The sequence below is a fragment of the Palaemon carinicauda genome, chromosome 13 (assembly GCF_036898095.1).
Source record: "Palaemon carinicauda isolate YSFRI2023 chromosome 13, ASM3689809v2, whole genome shotgun sequence".
NCBI classification, from domain to species: Eukaryota; Metazoa; Arthropoda; class Malacostraca; order Decapoda; family Palaemonidae; genus Palaemon; species Palaemon carinicauda.
In genome coordinates this window covers 36,825,503-36,839,424 of record NC_090737.1, presented here as the reverse complement: position 1 = coordinate 36,839,424, position 13,922 = coordinate 36,825,503, and the positions used below count along the sequence as shown (strand labels likewise).

Sequence of the window (13,922 nt, the reverse complement as noted above, 5' to 3'; positions counted from 1 at the left end):
TGGGGAGGATGATTCCATAATTTCTTGGTTTCAGTCCTAACAGGCGGGTTCAGCTTACACCTGTGCCTCTATATCTGTTTTGATGCTATCCTTCGGGTAGGGTATGGAGTGGACCATCGGGGAAGTATACTCTCATTGTGCCGATAGTAGAGAGTGCAAATTTCCTTTCCGACGCGTGATGGCCTAACATTCTCGAGCAGGTACATCAAACTAACTCTTTTCCCTCTCTTTACTATTATGGATTCTTTAAGGAACGAACCCCCATCCCCTGGATACGCTGACTCTCCCCCGGCACTGTTGACGACCTCTGCTAATGTGATAAGGGATAGCTCTGTTGATGACCTCGGAACGGGAAAGGACCATTCTACTGATATTTCTAAATCGAGTAATTTGGGTAACACGAGGAAACTTCGAATCCTCCATGTTACACAAATTTCAATAGAAACAAATTATGATGATCTATGTAAAGCATTTGAATGCTATGGATGCATAAAAGAAATAAGGATGAAACTTGAAGCTGAAACTTGGGATTCATGGATATCTTATAGTAGTTATGACGAAGCATTTAGTGCAATAAGTAATTTGAATAATATTAAAATTAATAACTTGAATGTCGCGGCTGCTCTCTGCGATAAGGTACCAAAAGATTTAGATGTGTACAGGCCTGCCGATTGGTTGGAAAAAGGCACAGATTTAGTCATGCCCTCCCAGAGAAATCCAAAACCACCGATGTGGCTTATAGCTGAATCAAAGGGGGTTACAGGGAATTATTTTAAAATATGCAAATTGATTCAGAAAAAAGTAGGAACTATTGCACCAGGCGATATATCTCGTTTCGGAAAAAATAGTTTCCTTATCCATGCCAAATCCAGTACACAGTCGGTAATATTGTCCAATATGAAAATAAATAATGATGACATTAAGTTAGATGTCAAACCCCACCTAAATTTTAGCTACGGAAGGGGCGTAGTTTTTAACAGAGACCTATATGATTTTACAGAGGAGGAGATACTGGCCATGTGTCCATTAAATGTTTGGAAAGTTCATAAAGTCCCAGGTACATCAATGATAATCCTTACGTTCCAGGATGCTGATGTACCTTTTCATATTATTATCGAGAACGAAAGGATTAAAGTAAGACCCTTCAAGCAGAAGCCATTGCAATGCTTTAATTGTTTTAAATTTGGACACCCGTCCAAAGTTTGCAAAAATGAGAAGATGTGTGGTATTTGCTCCAAATCTTACCATGGAGAGTGTGCACTTGGAGCCAGGTGTTTAAATTGCAGCTCGAATCACAAATCCACAGACAAGATTTGCGAGCTATATAAGTTAGAGGAAGCTGCCCTCAACAAATCAAACTTAGAACACATAAGTGTGACCCATGCTAAAAGACTATTAAATAAATCAAATACATATGCTAAGGCATTAAAATCAAACCAACCTAGCACTGCCAATAGCTCAAAAAAAAGTATACTATCTGACAAAATGTCAAATAACGAGGTAACCTTATCACCTCCTGAGGCTTTACCACGGTGTATTAACACTAGGTCATTGCCCATTGCTGTACAGCCTTCAGCCGCCATTACAAAAAGTAATACAAACCTCTCTCAGGCCATGTCCTTGCCTGATCTGATGGAGGTTCCACTTAAGACTAACTTACCTGATGCACCTGTTGTGGGAAAGGTGCAAAAACCTCGAATCCCACCATCTATTAATCGCAAAAGAGAGAGACCTCCATCTCTCTCTCCACCCTCCATTAGAAACGTTAAGGTTATGACATCAAATAAATTTGATGTTTTGTCTGTTGATGTTTCTAATGAACCAGAAGATGGACTGAATAAATCAGAAATTCAAGTTGAGGTCCACCATCCACCTCAACAAATAGATAAAAAGAATACAAAGAAAAACACCAACGTTAAACCCAACATAACAAGACCACCTCTGAAGAAACATACTGGTAATAATGTTACATTAAAAACTGCTAATGGGAAGACCTCATCCAAGATGTCTTCCAGAAATAATCCATAGTTTTCTCCTCCATTTTGCAATGGAACTGTCAGGGTTTGAGGGCGAAATATGAAGAACTTAAGCTCCTAATTCATGAGCATTCCCCCATAATTGTATGTCTACAGGAAAGTATGCTTGATTCTAACACTCCTAGTCCTCGAGAGTATGTTAGCTATAGAACACTTTATAATCAACAAGCAGGGAGCCATGGCAGAAGTCTCATGTACATTCGTCGAGATGTTCCCCAAATACCCATGTCTATACGTACAACCCTGCAGGCAGTTGTTGTACAAATTGATATAGGGAGAAAATATACGATATGCTCTCTGTACTTACCTCCAAATGATAATATTTTATATGATGATTTAGCAGAGGTCATTCAACAACTCCCTCAACCTTTTCTCTTACTGGGAGATATGAATGGTAGACATCCTTTATGGGGTGATGTTTTGGCCAACACAAGGGGCAATATTATCTCATCAATTGTGGAGAATGAGGATGTGGGGCTCCTTAATACAGGAGAGCCCACACACTTTCATGTTCAGACAGGTACTTTGTCATGCATTGACCTTTCAATTGCAAGCTCTAACTGCCTTCTTGATTTTGATTGGAGGACATTAGATGATTGGCATACTAGTGATCATGCACCAATCATTATAAACACCAACAAGGGTCCGCCTTTGCAAAGATCGCCACGTTGGAATCTAGACAAGGCAGACTGGGTTAAATTTTGTGAGCTAAGTGAAATCGAAGGGAGAGCAGAACAGTTTGAAAGTGTTGATGATGCCATAGACCTACTGAATGGAACTCTTCATACAGCAGGAGTCAATTCAATTCCCAAAACAACAGGGTTATTCAAACGACGACCAGTCCCGTGGTGGTCTTCAGAACTAACTGCACTCCACAGAGCCACAAGAAGATCTCTAACACGATTGCGTAGACGCAGAACTGATGAGAATTTAATAATGTACAAGAAATGTAGAGCACAGTTCCGTCGTGCCATGAAAGAAGCAAGGCGCCAGTCATGGATGTCTTTTGTTTCCTCTATTAACAGTAGAACACCACCATCTTCTGTGTGGAGGAAAGTAAAAAAGATAGCTGGCAAATTCACCCCCAACCCACCACCAGTGTTGAAGGTGAATGGCCAGTATGTAACTGAAGCAAATGAAGTTAGCAATGCCCTGGCTAATCATTTTTCAAATGTATCCAGCAAGTGTGAAGGAGCCCCTGGTCACCAGTATAGGAGCACTGAAGAAAAGAAAATTTTAAATTTTGCAACAAGAAGGGAAGAGTCGTATAATTCTCCTTTCACTGAAAGAGAATTTGATTCCGCACTTGCTCATTGCAACGATACAGCCCCTGGACCCGATGGAATTCCATATGCAATGATTAAACATGTACATTTTAATACAAAGCTATTTATTTTAAGCATTATTAATAGAATATGGCATGATCATAGCTACCCAAGTGTTTGGGAACTAGCCATTATTTTAGCCTTTTTAAAACCCGGTAAAGACAAGTTTTTAGCAGCAAACTATCGTCCTATTGCATTGACATCTTGTTTATGTAAAATCATGGAGAAGATGGTCAATGCAAGGCTGATATGGTACCTTGAAAAGAAAGGTATTTTATCACCGATTCAATGTGGATTCCGAAAAATGCACTCAACGACTGATGTGTTGATACGACTTGAGTCATCTATTTGTGAAGCCTTTGCTTCCAAACAGCACCATGTTACAGTATTTTTTGACCTTGAAAAGGCATATGATACCACATGGAGATATGGTATTCTTAAAACCATTCATGAATTGGGATTGAGAGGAGAGCTGCCACTATTTATTCAGACATTTCTTTCACGTAGAGTTTTTCAAGTGAGAGTGGGGGAAACTCTATCAGAGAGTAAGTGCCAGGAAGAAGGAGTTCCTCAGGGTAGTGTGCTGAGTGTAACCCTTTTTGCACTAGCAATTAATGGGATATCCTCAGCCATTCCCCAGGATGTTCTCTCAACACTATTTGTGGATGATCTCTCAATATCATTTGCTGGCACTAGAATGGCAATGGTTGAGAGAAAAATCCAACTCTCTATTGATAAAATTATCCAGTGGGCTGACATGAATGGATTTAAGTTCTCGACAAGTAAAACTACCATTGTCCATTTTTGTCGTATCCGGGGAGTACATCCAGACCCGGATATATACATTAAAAGTCAACGGATACCATGTGTATCGGAAACCAAATTTTTAGGTTTGATATTTGACTGTAGACTTACATGGGTTTCTCACCTAAAAGCGCTAAAAGCTAAATGTGTTGAAGCTCTGAATATCTTAAAAGTATTGTCCCATACATCATGGGGGGCAGACCGCAATACTATTTTAAAATTATACAAGGCCTTGATTTTTTCCAAAATTAGTTATGGTTGTGAGGTATATTCTTCAGCCACCCCAAGCCGGTTAAAAATATTAGACTCGATACATCATGCAGGTATTAGATTATCTACTGGAGCTTTTAAAACCTCGCCTATCCCAAGTCTCCTTGTTGATGCTGGAGAGTTACCTCTAGACCTTTACCGAATGTCTTCCATTCTTCGGTATTGGTTTAGATTGCAAAGACTCCCTAGCTCTCTAGCCTTTCAGACTGCAAGCCTTGTAAGACACGCATCATACTTTGAGTTGCACCCAAAATTTCCTCAACCTTATGGCTTTCGGGTGAAACGATTTTTAAATAATCTGGATATAATTAGAAATAAGGTACTTCCATTCAAGGTATCATCAACGCCTCCATGGAAATTACCTGACATATCTTTTTGTAAATACTTTATTGGAGTTAAGAAGAATATGACTGACTTAGAATCCAGGTCTCTTTTTATGGAACATGTCGAAGAACATAGGGGATCGACTTTTATATATACTGATGGCTCCAAATCTGATGCTGGCGTTGGATTTGGAGTACATAGTAATGATTTTAATTGTAGAGGTGCACTTCCTCTAACAGCTTCCATATTTACTGCCGAACTGTATGGCATATTAACCGCTATTGAGAAAATAGCTTTGGAAAAGGAGGGTAATTTTACAATTTTTAGTGATGCAAGGAGTGTTCTTCAAGCTTTATTAGTTTTTAATTCTAGTAACCCTCTAGTTTTAAAGATTTTAGAATGGCTTTTTATTATTGGACGGAAAGGTATAACTGTTCGATTTTGTTGGGTTCCAGCACATGTAGGTGTGTCTGGGAATGAGAAGGCAGATTTACTGGCGAAGAATGCGGCATCCGAGTTGCTACCAAGGAGGTATCCCATTCCATGTAACGATCTCCTACCTTACATCAAGAAATTGGTTTGTGATAAATGGCAACAGCACTGGGACAGTCAAGACGGCAATAAAATGAGGGAAGTAACAAATATCATATCACCTTGGAGGTATAACATGATTCCCCGAAAATGGGAGACGACTCTTTGTCGTCTCCGTATTGGTCACACACGGTTGACACACGAGTTTCTGCTGAAGGGCCAACACCAACCGTATTGCGAGGACTGCTTAGTACCTTTAACAGTGAGGCATTTGTTGACCGAATGCCCTAATTTTACTAACTTAAGAAATAGATATCTGTTTGAGGCTCGAGGTGAGGATGGCAGGTTTATCCTTGCCAAGATTCTTGGACATGATGTGTCTTACTATGCGAGCGGAATTTTTAGATTTATTTCAGAAGCAGGTCTTCTGAAAACTATTTAACTATTTTAATGACTTCTTAATTTTTATGGTTTTAATCGAATTCTCTTTTAATTTTCATATACAGTAAATGGTATCGGCGTCAATGACCTTAGATGTCAGGATGCCAGAAAACTTTCAATCAATCAATCAATCAATCACCACTCCATCAACATACAAGTTAAACAACCACGGCGACATCACACATCCCTGTCTCAGCCCCACTCTCACCAGAAACCAATTGCTCATTTCATTTCCTATCCTAACACATGCTTTACTACCTTTGTGGAAACTTTTCGCTGCTTGCAACAACCTTCCACCAATTCCATATAACCTCATCACATTCCACATTGCTTCCCTGTCAACTCTATCATATGCTTTCTCCAGATCCATAAACACAACATACACCTCCTTACCTTTTGCTAAATATTTCTCGTATATCTGCCTAACTGTAAAAATCTGATTCATACAACCCCTACCTCTTCTAAAACCACCCTGTACTTCTAAGATTGCATTCTCTGTTTTATCCTTAATCCTAATAATCAGTACTCTACCATAATGGATATAAGGTAAGAATCTTTGAAATAAAAAAAAAAATCACATTATGACTGGTACTCATACCTGTTGGGTTGCGTGCAAACATCATACTAAATGGAGTAACACCATTTTGGGATGCTCGAGTAGTGTGGAACTGGAAAAGGTAACGATTCACTTCTTGGTCCCATGTAGTGGAGTATTCAGTGCACATATGATCAAGCATTTCACCTTCAAAAAGATAAAAAAATTTTCATTATGTAAATAAATGAAAGGTATGTGCAAAAAAAGTACTATCTTAATCCCTTATCCAAAATATTTGGTCTGAAATTAAGAAAAATTTTCTCAAAATGAAAAGTAGCATATCACGAGTACAATTTTACTGCAAACTTAACTTAAAATTATGATAACATTGATAATGCAGTATTACCATCAAAGTTTCTGTTATAAGCCCAAACTTCTTACTGTACTTTCACTTAAACACTAATAACCACTTATAGCAGATGAGAATCAAATAAATAACTGAAATTATTGAAATAAGAGATAAAATCCCACCGCTGTCTTAATTGGCAATCCTTTTTCATTGCATTTGAAGCTGAACAGTGGATAAACAATGTGCCTTGTAATAAAAACATAGCATAGGTATGTACAGATTAAAAACCTCTACCGTTAAAAAGAGACTGGATTGCTCCAATACTTGGATGCCCAAATGTCCCATATCCTCAACATCCTTTTGCATTATAGAAAGAATTATAGGTAACCTAAATGAATATACATCAAGCACGTTGCTGATTTTGTCAATTTCCAGTTCCATCTACAAAACTGTTTCACAAGACCCTAGTGTTTACTTTGCAGCAGGGTTGCTTTTTCCAGCAATTATCACTAATCAATTCCCCCAATCAAATTCGAATCTATCATAGCATTTTCTCATCTGGGTGTTATCCATAAGTAATAAAAGAAAAACTAGGACATTCTACTTCCAGGGCCACCAACTTCGAAAGGTGTAGCTAACTATGAGTAAAGAACTATTTAATAATCATGAGAATATAGGCTTTCTTTGAGCTCTCTGATTCAATTCATCTCGTGTTTTCACTGTACAGTATATGCACATAATATTTTGTCTTTAGCATATTTTGCCTTTATGGTGAATATTTGTAAGTTTATTTACTGTTTTCTGCTCTAAAGAAAGTAGACTGAGGTGGTATGGTCATGTCATGAGAAGAGATGAACAGTATATTGGGAGGAGAGTGATGGAAATGGAGGTGCAGGGAACGAGAAGGAGAAGGAGACCAAAGCAAAGGTGGGTGGACTGTATCAAGGATGACCTTCGATCAAAAGGATTAACCGGTGATGAGGTGTGGGACAGAGGTACATGGAGAAAGCTGACCAGAAACATCGACCTCACATCGAAGGGAAGAGATGTAGACGAAGAAGAAGAAGAAGAAGAAGAAGAAGCTCTAAAGAAGACTTTCATTGATACTAAGGGTCTTTTCCCCTTTTTTTGTATTGTAGCAAAGAGTAAGTGTTTTTCTTCAGTTAGGTTAGGTAGCAGTAGTATTGGTGTATAGTCTTGTATCCGCTAGATTTATACTTTTGGCATTTTTTCTGGGTTTTAACTTATCAATATTTTGATTAATTTTCATTTATGTTATTGTAAATAACAAAATAAATGACAGTAATTATGATACCTAGAAATGTCATGACAAAATCACTTAGATATAAAATTATATAGCTCTAACCTGCCCAGGCACATTCTCTGGATTCCTCTTGTAATGTAAACAAGAAACTTTGTTGAGCATCTTCTAATTCAAATGGCACTAGTTCTCGAAGAACAACCTGTGCTCCATCAAATCTCTCCTTGTAACAGGCCTGCATATGTTCAAAACTCTCAGAACTCATCCCTATGACCTGCAATATTGAGTAAATCATAAATGCATGTAACAAAACGGTATAGGCAAAAGATTTGTGATCAAAGTTTTAGAGGGGAAAAATGTTATTTTTATTAATAAAATAAATTTTTGAATATACTTACCCGATAATCATGTAGCTGTCAACTCCGTTGCCCGACAGAATTCTATGGAGGGATACGCCAGCTATCACAATACTAGAAGGGGGTGTACTTACCAGCGCCACCTGTGGCCAGGTACTCAAGTACTTCTTGTTGACACCTCCTCAATTATTCCTCGGTCCACTGGTTCTCTCTGGGGAGGAAGGGAGGGTCGATTAAATCATGATTATCGGGTAAGTATATTCAAAAATTTATTTTATTAATAAAAATAACATTTTTCAATATTAAACTTACCCGATAATCATGTAGCTGATTCACACCCAGGGAGGTGGGTGAAAACCAGTGTACAAGATTAAAGGATAGCTAAGTATCCCATATTTCATATAACAGTTATCTCAAATAACAATGAAATAATAAGTACCTGGTAAGGAAGTCGAATAGAACCGTTACTCTGCCTCTTTATTTAAAGTTCGTCTTCCTTACTGAGCGCAGCGTTCCTCTTGGAGGCTGAATCAACCCAAAGGTGCCAAAGTACACGGGGTTGCAACCCCTACTAAAGGACCTCTACCAAACCTTTAACCCAGGCGCTTCTCAAGAATGAATAGACCACCCGCCAAATCCAAGGATGCGGAAGGCTTCTTAGCCTACCGTAACAACCATAAAAACAACAATAAAAGTATTCAAGAGAAAGGTTAAAAAAGGTTATGGGATTAAGGGAATGTAGTGGCCGAGCCCTCACCTACTACTGCACTCGCTGCTACGAATGGTCCCAGGGTGTAGCAGTTCTCGTAAAGAGACTGGACATCTTTCAGATAAAATGATGCAAACACTGACTTGCTCCTCCAATAGGTTGCATCCATTATGCTCTGCAGAGAACGGTTTTTATTAAAAGCCATCGAAGTAGCTACGGCTCTTACTTCGTGGGTCCTTACCTTCAGCAATGCAAGGTCTTCCTCCTTTAAGTGAGAATGTGCTTCTCTGATCAGAAGCCTTATATAATACGAAAGCCCATTCTTGGACATGGGTCTCGAGGGTTTCTTGATGGCACACCATAAGGCTTCTGACTGTCCTCGAATAGGTTTAGACCTCTTAAGATAATATTTGAGAGCTCTGACAGGGCAAAGAACTCTCTCTAGTTCGTTACCTACCATGTTGGAGAGGCTAGGTATTTCGAACGATCTAGGCCAAGGACGTGAAGGAAGCTCGTTCTTTGCTAGGAATCCAAGCTGAAAAGAACATGTTGCAGATTCGGTTGTGAAACCAATGTTCTTGCTGAAGGCATGAACCTCACTGACTCTCTTAGCTGTTGCAAGGCAAACGAGAAAAAGAGTCTTGAGGGTAAGGTCCTTGAAGGAAGCTGACTGGAGAGGTTCGAACCTAGATGTCATAAGGAACCTTAAGACTACGTCTAGATTCCAGCCTGGAGTGGAAAGACGACGTTCTTTAGACGTCTCAAAAGACTTAAGAATGTCTTGAAGGTCCTTGTTGGAAGACAGGTCCAAACCTCTGTGGCGGAGAACTGAAGCCAACATACTCCTATATCCTTTAATCGTAGGTGCTGAAAGGGATCTCTCATTCCTAAGATGTAGAAGGAAGTCAGCTATTTGGATCACAGAGGTATTGGTAGAGGATATTGAATTGGCTCTACACCAGCTTCGGAAAACCTCCCACTTAGACTGGTAGACTCTACGAGTGGAAACCCTTCTAGCTCTGGCAATCGCACTGGCTGCCTCCTTCGAAAAGCCTCTAGCTCTAGCGAATCTTTCGACAGTCTGAAGGCAGTCAGCCGAAGAGCGTGGAGGTTTGGGTGCAACCTGTCTACGTGAGGTTGACGTAGAAGGTCCACTCTTAGAGGTAGAGTCCTGGGGAAGTCGACTAGCCATTGAAGTACCTCTGTGAACCATTCTCTTGCAGGCCAAAGGGGAGCAACCAGCGTCAGCCGTGTCCCTTCGTGCGAGACGAATTTCTGCAGAACTTTGTTTATTATCTTGAACGGAGGGAATGCGTACAGGTCGAGATGGGACCAGTTCAGTAGAAAAGCATCCACATGAACTGCTGCAGGGTCTGGAACAGGGGAACAATACAGCGGAAGTCTCTTGGTTATGGAGGTGGCAAACAGATCTATGGTAGGTTGACCCCACAAGGTCCAAAGTCTGTTGCACACACTCTTGTGGAGGGTCCATTCCGTGGGAATGACCTGATTCCTTCTGCTTAGGCGATCTGCTGAAACGTTCATATCGCCCTGAATGAACCTCGTGACCAGAGTGAGGTTTAGACCTCTTGACCAAATGAGGAGGTCCCTTGCGATCTTGTAAAGGCTCCTCGAATGGGTCCCTCCTTGCTTGGAGATGTAAGCCAAGGCTGTGGTGTTGTCTGAGTTCACCTCCACCACTTTGCCTAGCAGGAGGGACTTGAAGTTCAACAGGGCTAGATGAACTGCTAGCAGCTCCTTGCAGTTGATGTGGAGTAATCCTTGTTCCTCGTTCCACATTCCCGAGCATTCCCGTCCGTCCAAGGTTGCACCCCAGCCCGAGTCCGATGCATCTGAGAAGAGATGAAGATTGGGGGTCTGAATGGCCAATGATAGACCCTCCTTGAGAAGGAGGTTGTGCTTCCACCACAGGAGAGTGGTCTTCATCTCTTGGTTGATAGGGATAGAGACTGCTTCTAGAGTCGAACCCTTGTCCCAATGAGCTGCAAGATGGAATTGAAGAGGGCGGAGGTGGAGTCTTCCTAGCTCGACAAACAGGGCCAGTGATGAGAGGGTCCCTGTGAGACTCATCCACTGTCTCACTGAGCAACTGCTCCTCTTCAGCAAGCTCATGATGCACTCTAGGGCTTGGCTTATCCTGGGGGCCGATGGAAAAGCCCGAAAATCCTGACTCCGAATCTCCATTCCCAGGTACACAATGGATTGGGAGGGAATGAGTTGAGACTTCTCTATATTGACTAATAGACCTAGGTCTCTGATTAAGTCTAAAGTCCAATTGAGGTTCTCCAGACAACGACGACTCGTGGAGGCTCTCAACAGCCAGTCGTCTAGGTAGAGGGAGGCTCTGATGTTCGACAAGTGTAGGAATTTTGCTACATTCCTCATCAGATGAGTAAAGACCATAGGAGCTGTGCTTAGGCCAAAACACAGGGCTTGGAATTGATAGACAACCTTTCCGAAAACGAATCTCAGGAAAGGTTGGGAGTCTGGATGAATAGGAACGTGAAAGTATGCATCTTTCAAGTCCAACGAGACCATCCAGTCCTCCTGTCTGACCGCTGCTAAGACCGACTTGGTCGTCTCCATCGTGAACGTCTGCTTGGTGACATACTCGTTGAGAGCGCTGACGTCCAGCACCGGTCTCCAACCTCCTGTCTTCTTGGCCACAAGAAAGAGACGGTTGTAGAAGCCCGGGGATTGATGGTCCCGGACTATAACCACTGCCTTCTTCTGCACAAGTAGCGACACCTCCTGTTGCAATGCTAGCCTCTTGTCCTCTTCTTTGTAGTTGGGAGAGAGGTTGATGGGCGATGTGGTCAGAGGTGGTTTGAGGCAGAATGGAATCCTGTAACCGTTCCTCAGCCAACTGACAGACTGTGCGTCTGCACCTCTCTTCTCCCAGGCTCGCCAGAAGATCTTGAGTCTGGCTCCTACTGTTGTCTGGAGAAACGGAGAGTCAGTTTTTTCCTTTAGATGTCCTGGATCCTTTCCTAGACTTGCTCCTGTGAGAGTCTGGACGGGAGCTTCCTCGGCTGGGGGCTCTACCACGAAAGGGCGGTATGAACCTCGTAGCAGGGGTATCAGCCACTGGGGAGCGATAAGTCTTGGGGACTGAGGTAGCAACCTTAGACTTACGAGCCGATGAGGCTACAAGATCGTGCGTATCCTTTTGTATCAGGGCAGCAGACAAGTCCTTAACTAGCTCTTCGGGAAAGAGGAACTTCGAGAGCGGAGCAAAAAGGAGTTGTGACCGTTGGCAAGGTGTAATGCTGGCGGAAAGGAAGGTACATAGTTGTTCCCTTTTCTTCAACACCCCTGATACAAACATCGACGCTAGCTCGCCCGATCCATCTCTGATGGCCTTATCCATGCAGGACATTAATAGCATGGCAGAATCTTTGTCCGCAGGAGAGGTTTTCTTGCTGCGGGCCCCCAGGCACCAGTCGAGAAAGTTGAACATTTCAAATGCTCTGAACATCCCTTTCAGTAAGTGATCCAGGTCTGAGAAGGTCCAACAAACCTTCGAGCGCCTCATAGCAGTTCTCCGAGGCGAGTCTACCAGACTTGAGAAGTCAGCCTGGGCAGAGGCAGGTACTCCCAAGCCTGGTGCTTCCCCTGTGGCATACCAAACGCTCGCTTTCGAAGTGAGCTTCGTTGGAGGGAACATGAAGGAAGTCTTGCCAAGGTGTTGTTTAGACTGCAGCCACTCCCCTAAGATCCTTAAAGCCCTCTTAGAGGATCTAGCTAGGACAAGCTTAGTATAGGTGGACTTAGCTTGTTGTACGCCCAGCGAAAACTCAGATGGCGGAGAGCGGGGAATAGCAGAGACAAAGTGGTCTGGGTAAATCTCCCTGAGTAGAGCCAAGACCTTACGAAAATCAATAGACTGTGGAGAAAGCTTGGATTCGTCCACGTCTGATGAGGGATCAAGGTGTGCCTCCTCATCATCCGACACCTCATCACCAGAGTGTAGCGAAGAGATCGGACAAGAATGCTGAACCGCAGAGTCAGAACGGGTAGGAACAATAACAGTGGTTTCCTCTTCCAGTAACTGTTGAGGGAAAACCTGAGGCTCAGACTGCAAAGGCTGAACAACAGACGAAGCAGAAGGAAGGCGCATGGGTGGAGGAGGTTGACTCCTAGCAAGAGAGGTTGAACCCAAGGATTGCGCTTGCTGAGCGGAGGACGGAGGCGGAGTAGCACGTTCCTGTTCCTGTGATATGAGCGGAGCATGATGAGGTTGAGGCTGTGCAGAACAAGGTAAAGTTCTCGCAAGCTGAGGCTCCTGAGGCGCAAGTCCAGGGTGTAGAGGAGCTTGCCTTGAGGAGGGTTGAGCTCGCTGCAGCGAGAGCTGAGGAGACTGACTCATGGACGGGAGAGGTTGTTGTACCTCAACCGAGAGTTGCACCACTGGTGGAGCAGCAAGGGGAGGCAGAGGAAGAGTGGAATAATCCTCCTGATCCCAAAGTAAAGGTTGCCTTAAAGAAGGCTGAGGCTGAACACCACTGGGAACAGCGAACTCAGAAAGTGGCTCAACATCGTACGCCTGGCAGATGGTGCTGCGACCAGGCGGAGCGAGCGCAGGCGGAGCGAGAACAGGCGGAGGGAGTGTAGGCGGAGGCGGAGGTGCAACACTCTCAGCCCGACACTCACGCATCAAGTCCGAAAGCTGTGCTTGCATGGACTGAAGCAGAGTCCACTTGGGATCGGCAGAAACGATAGTAGACTGAGGTAAAGCCTTAACAGTCGAGCTCTGTTGTGGCAGAACCTTACTCCTCTTGGGCGGAGTACAGTCGACAGATGACTGAGGCGAGTCAGAGCTGAGCCAATGACTGCAACCTGGCTGAGCACTCGCGGACTGGACTCTACGTTTAAGCGGTCTCGAGACCTGAGACCAACGTTTCTTCCCTGACAGTTGATCAGCGGACGAGATAAAGACGGGCTCAATCGTCTGCAGGTG

At 42.8% G+C, this 13,922-nt stretch overlaps 1 protein-coding gene across 3 annotated transcripts in view; it reads right to left on the bottom strand.

Annotated features, from left to right (window-relative positions):
* LOC137652285 (uncharacterized) overlaps nt 1-13,922 on the bottom strand; it is a 156,116-nt gene that overhangs the window by 26,386 nt on the left and 115,808 nt on the right. For all 3 annotated transcript variants that reach the window (XM_068385582.1, XM_068385583.1, XM_068385584.1), the window contains exons 9-10: nt 7,982-8,150; nt 6,330-6,473 (exon numbers count right to left, since the gene is read on the bottom strand). In XM_068385582.1, the coding sequence (XP_068241683.1) occupies nt 6,330-6,473; nt 7,982-8,150 (313 nt within the window). The remainder of the gene's footprint in view (nt 1-6,329; nt 6,474-7,981; nt 8,151-13,922) is intronic.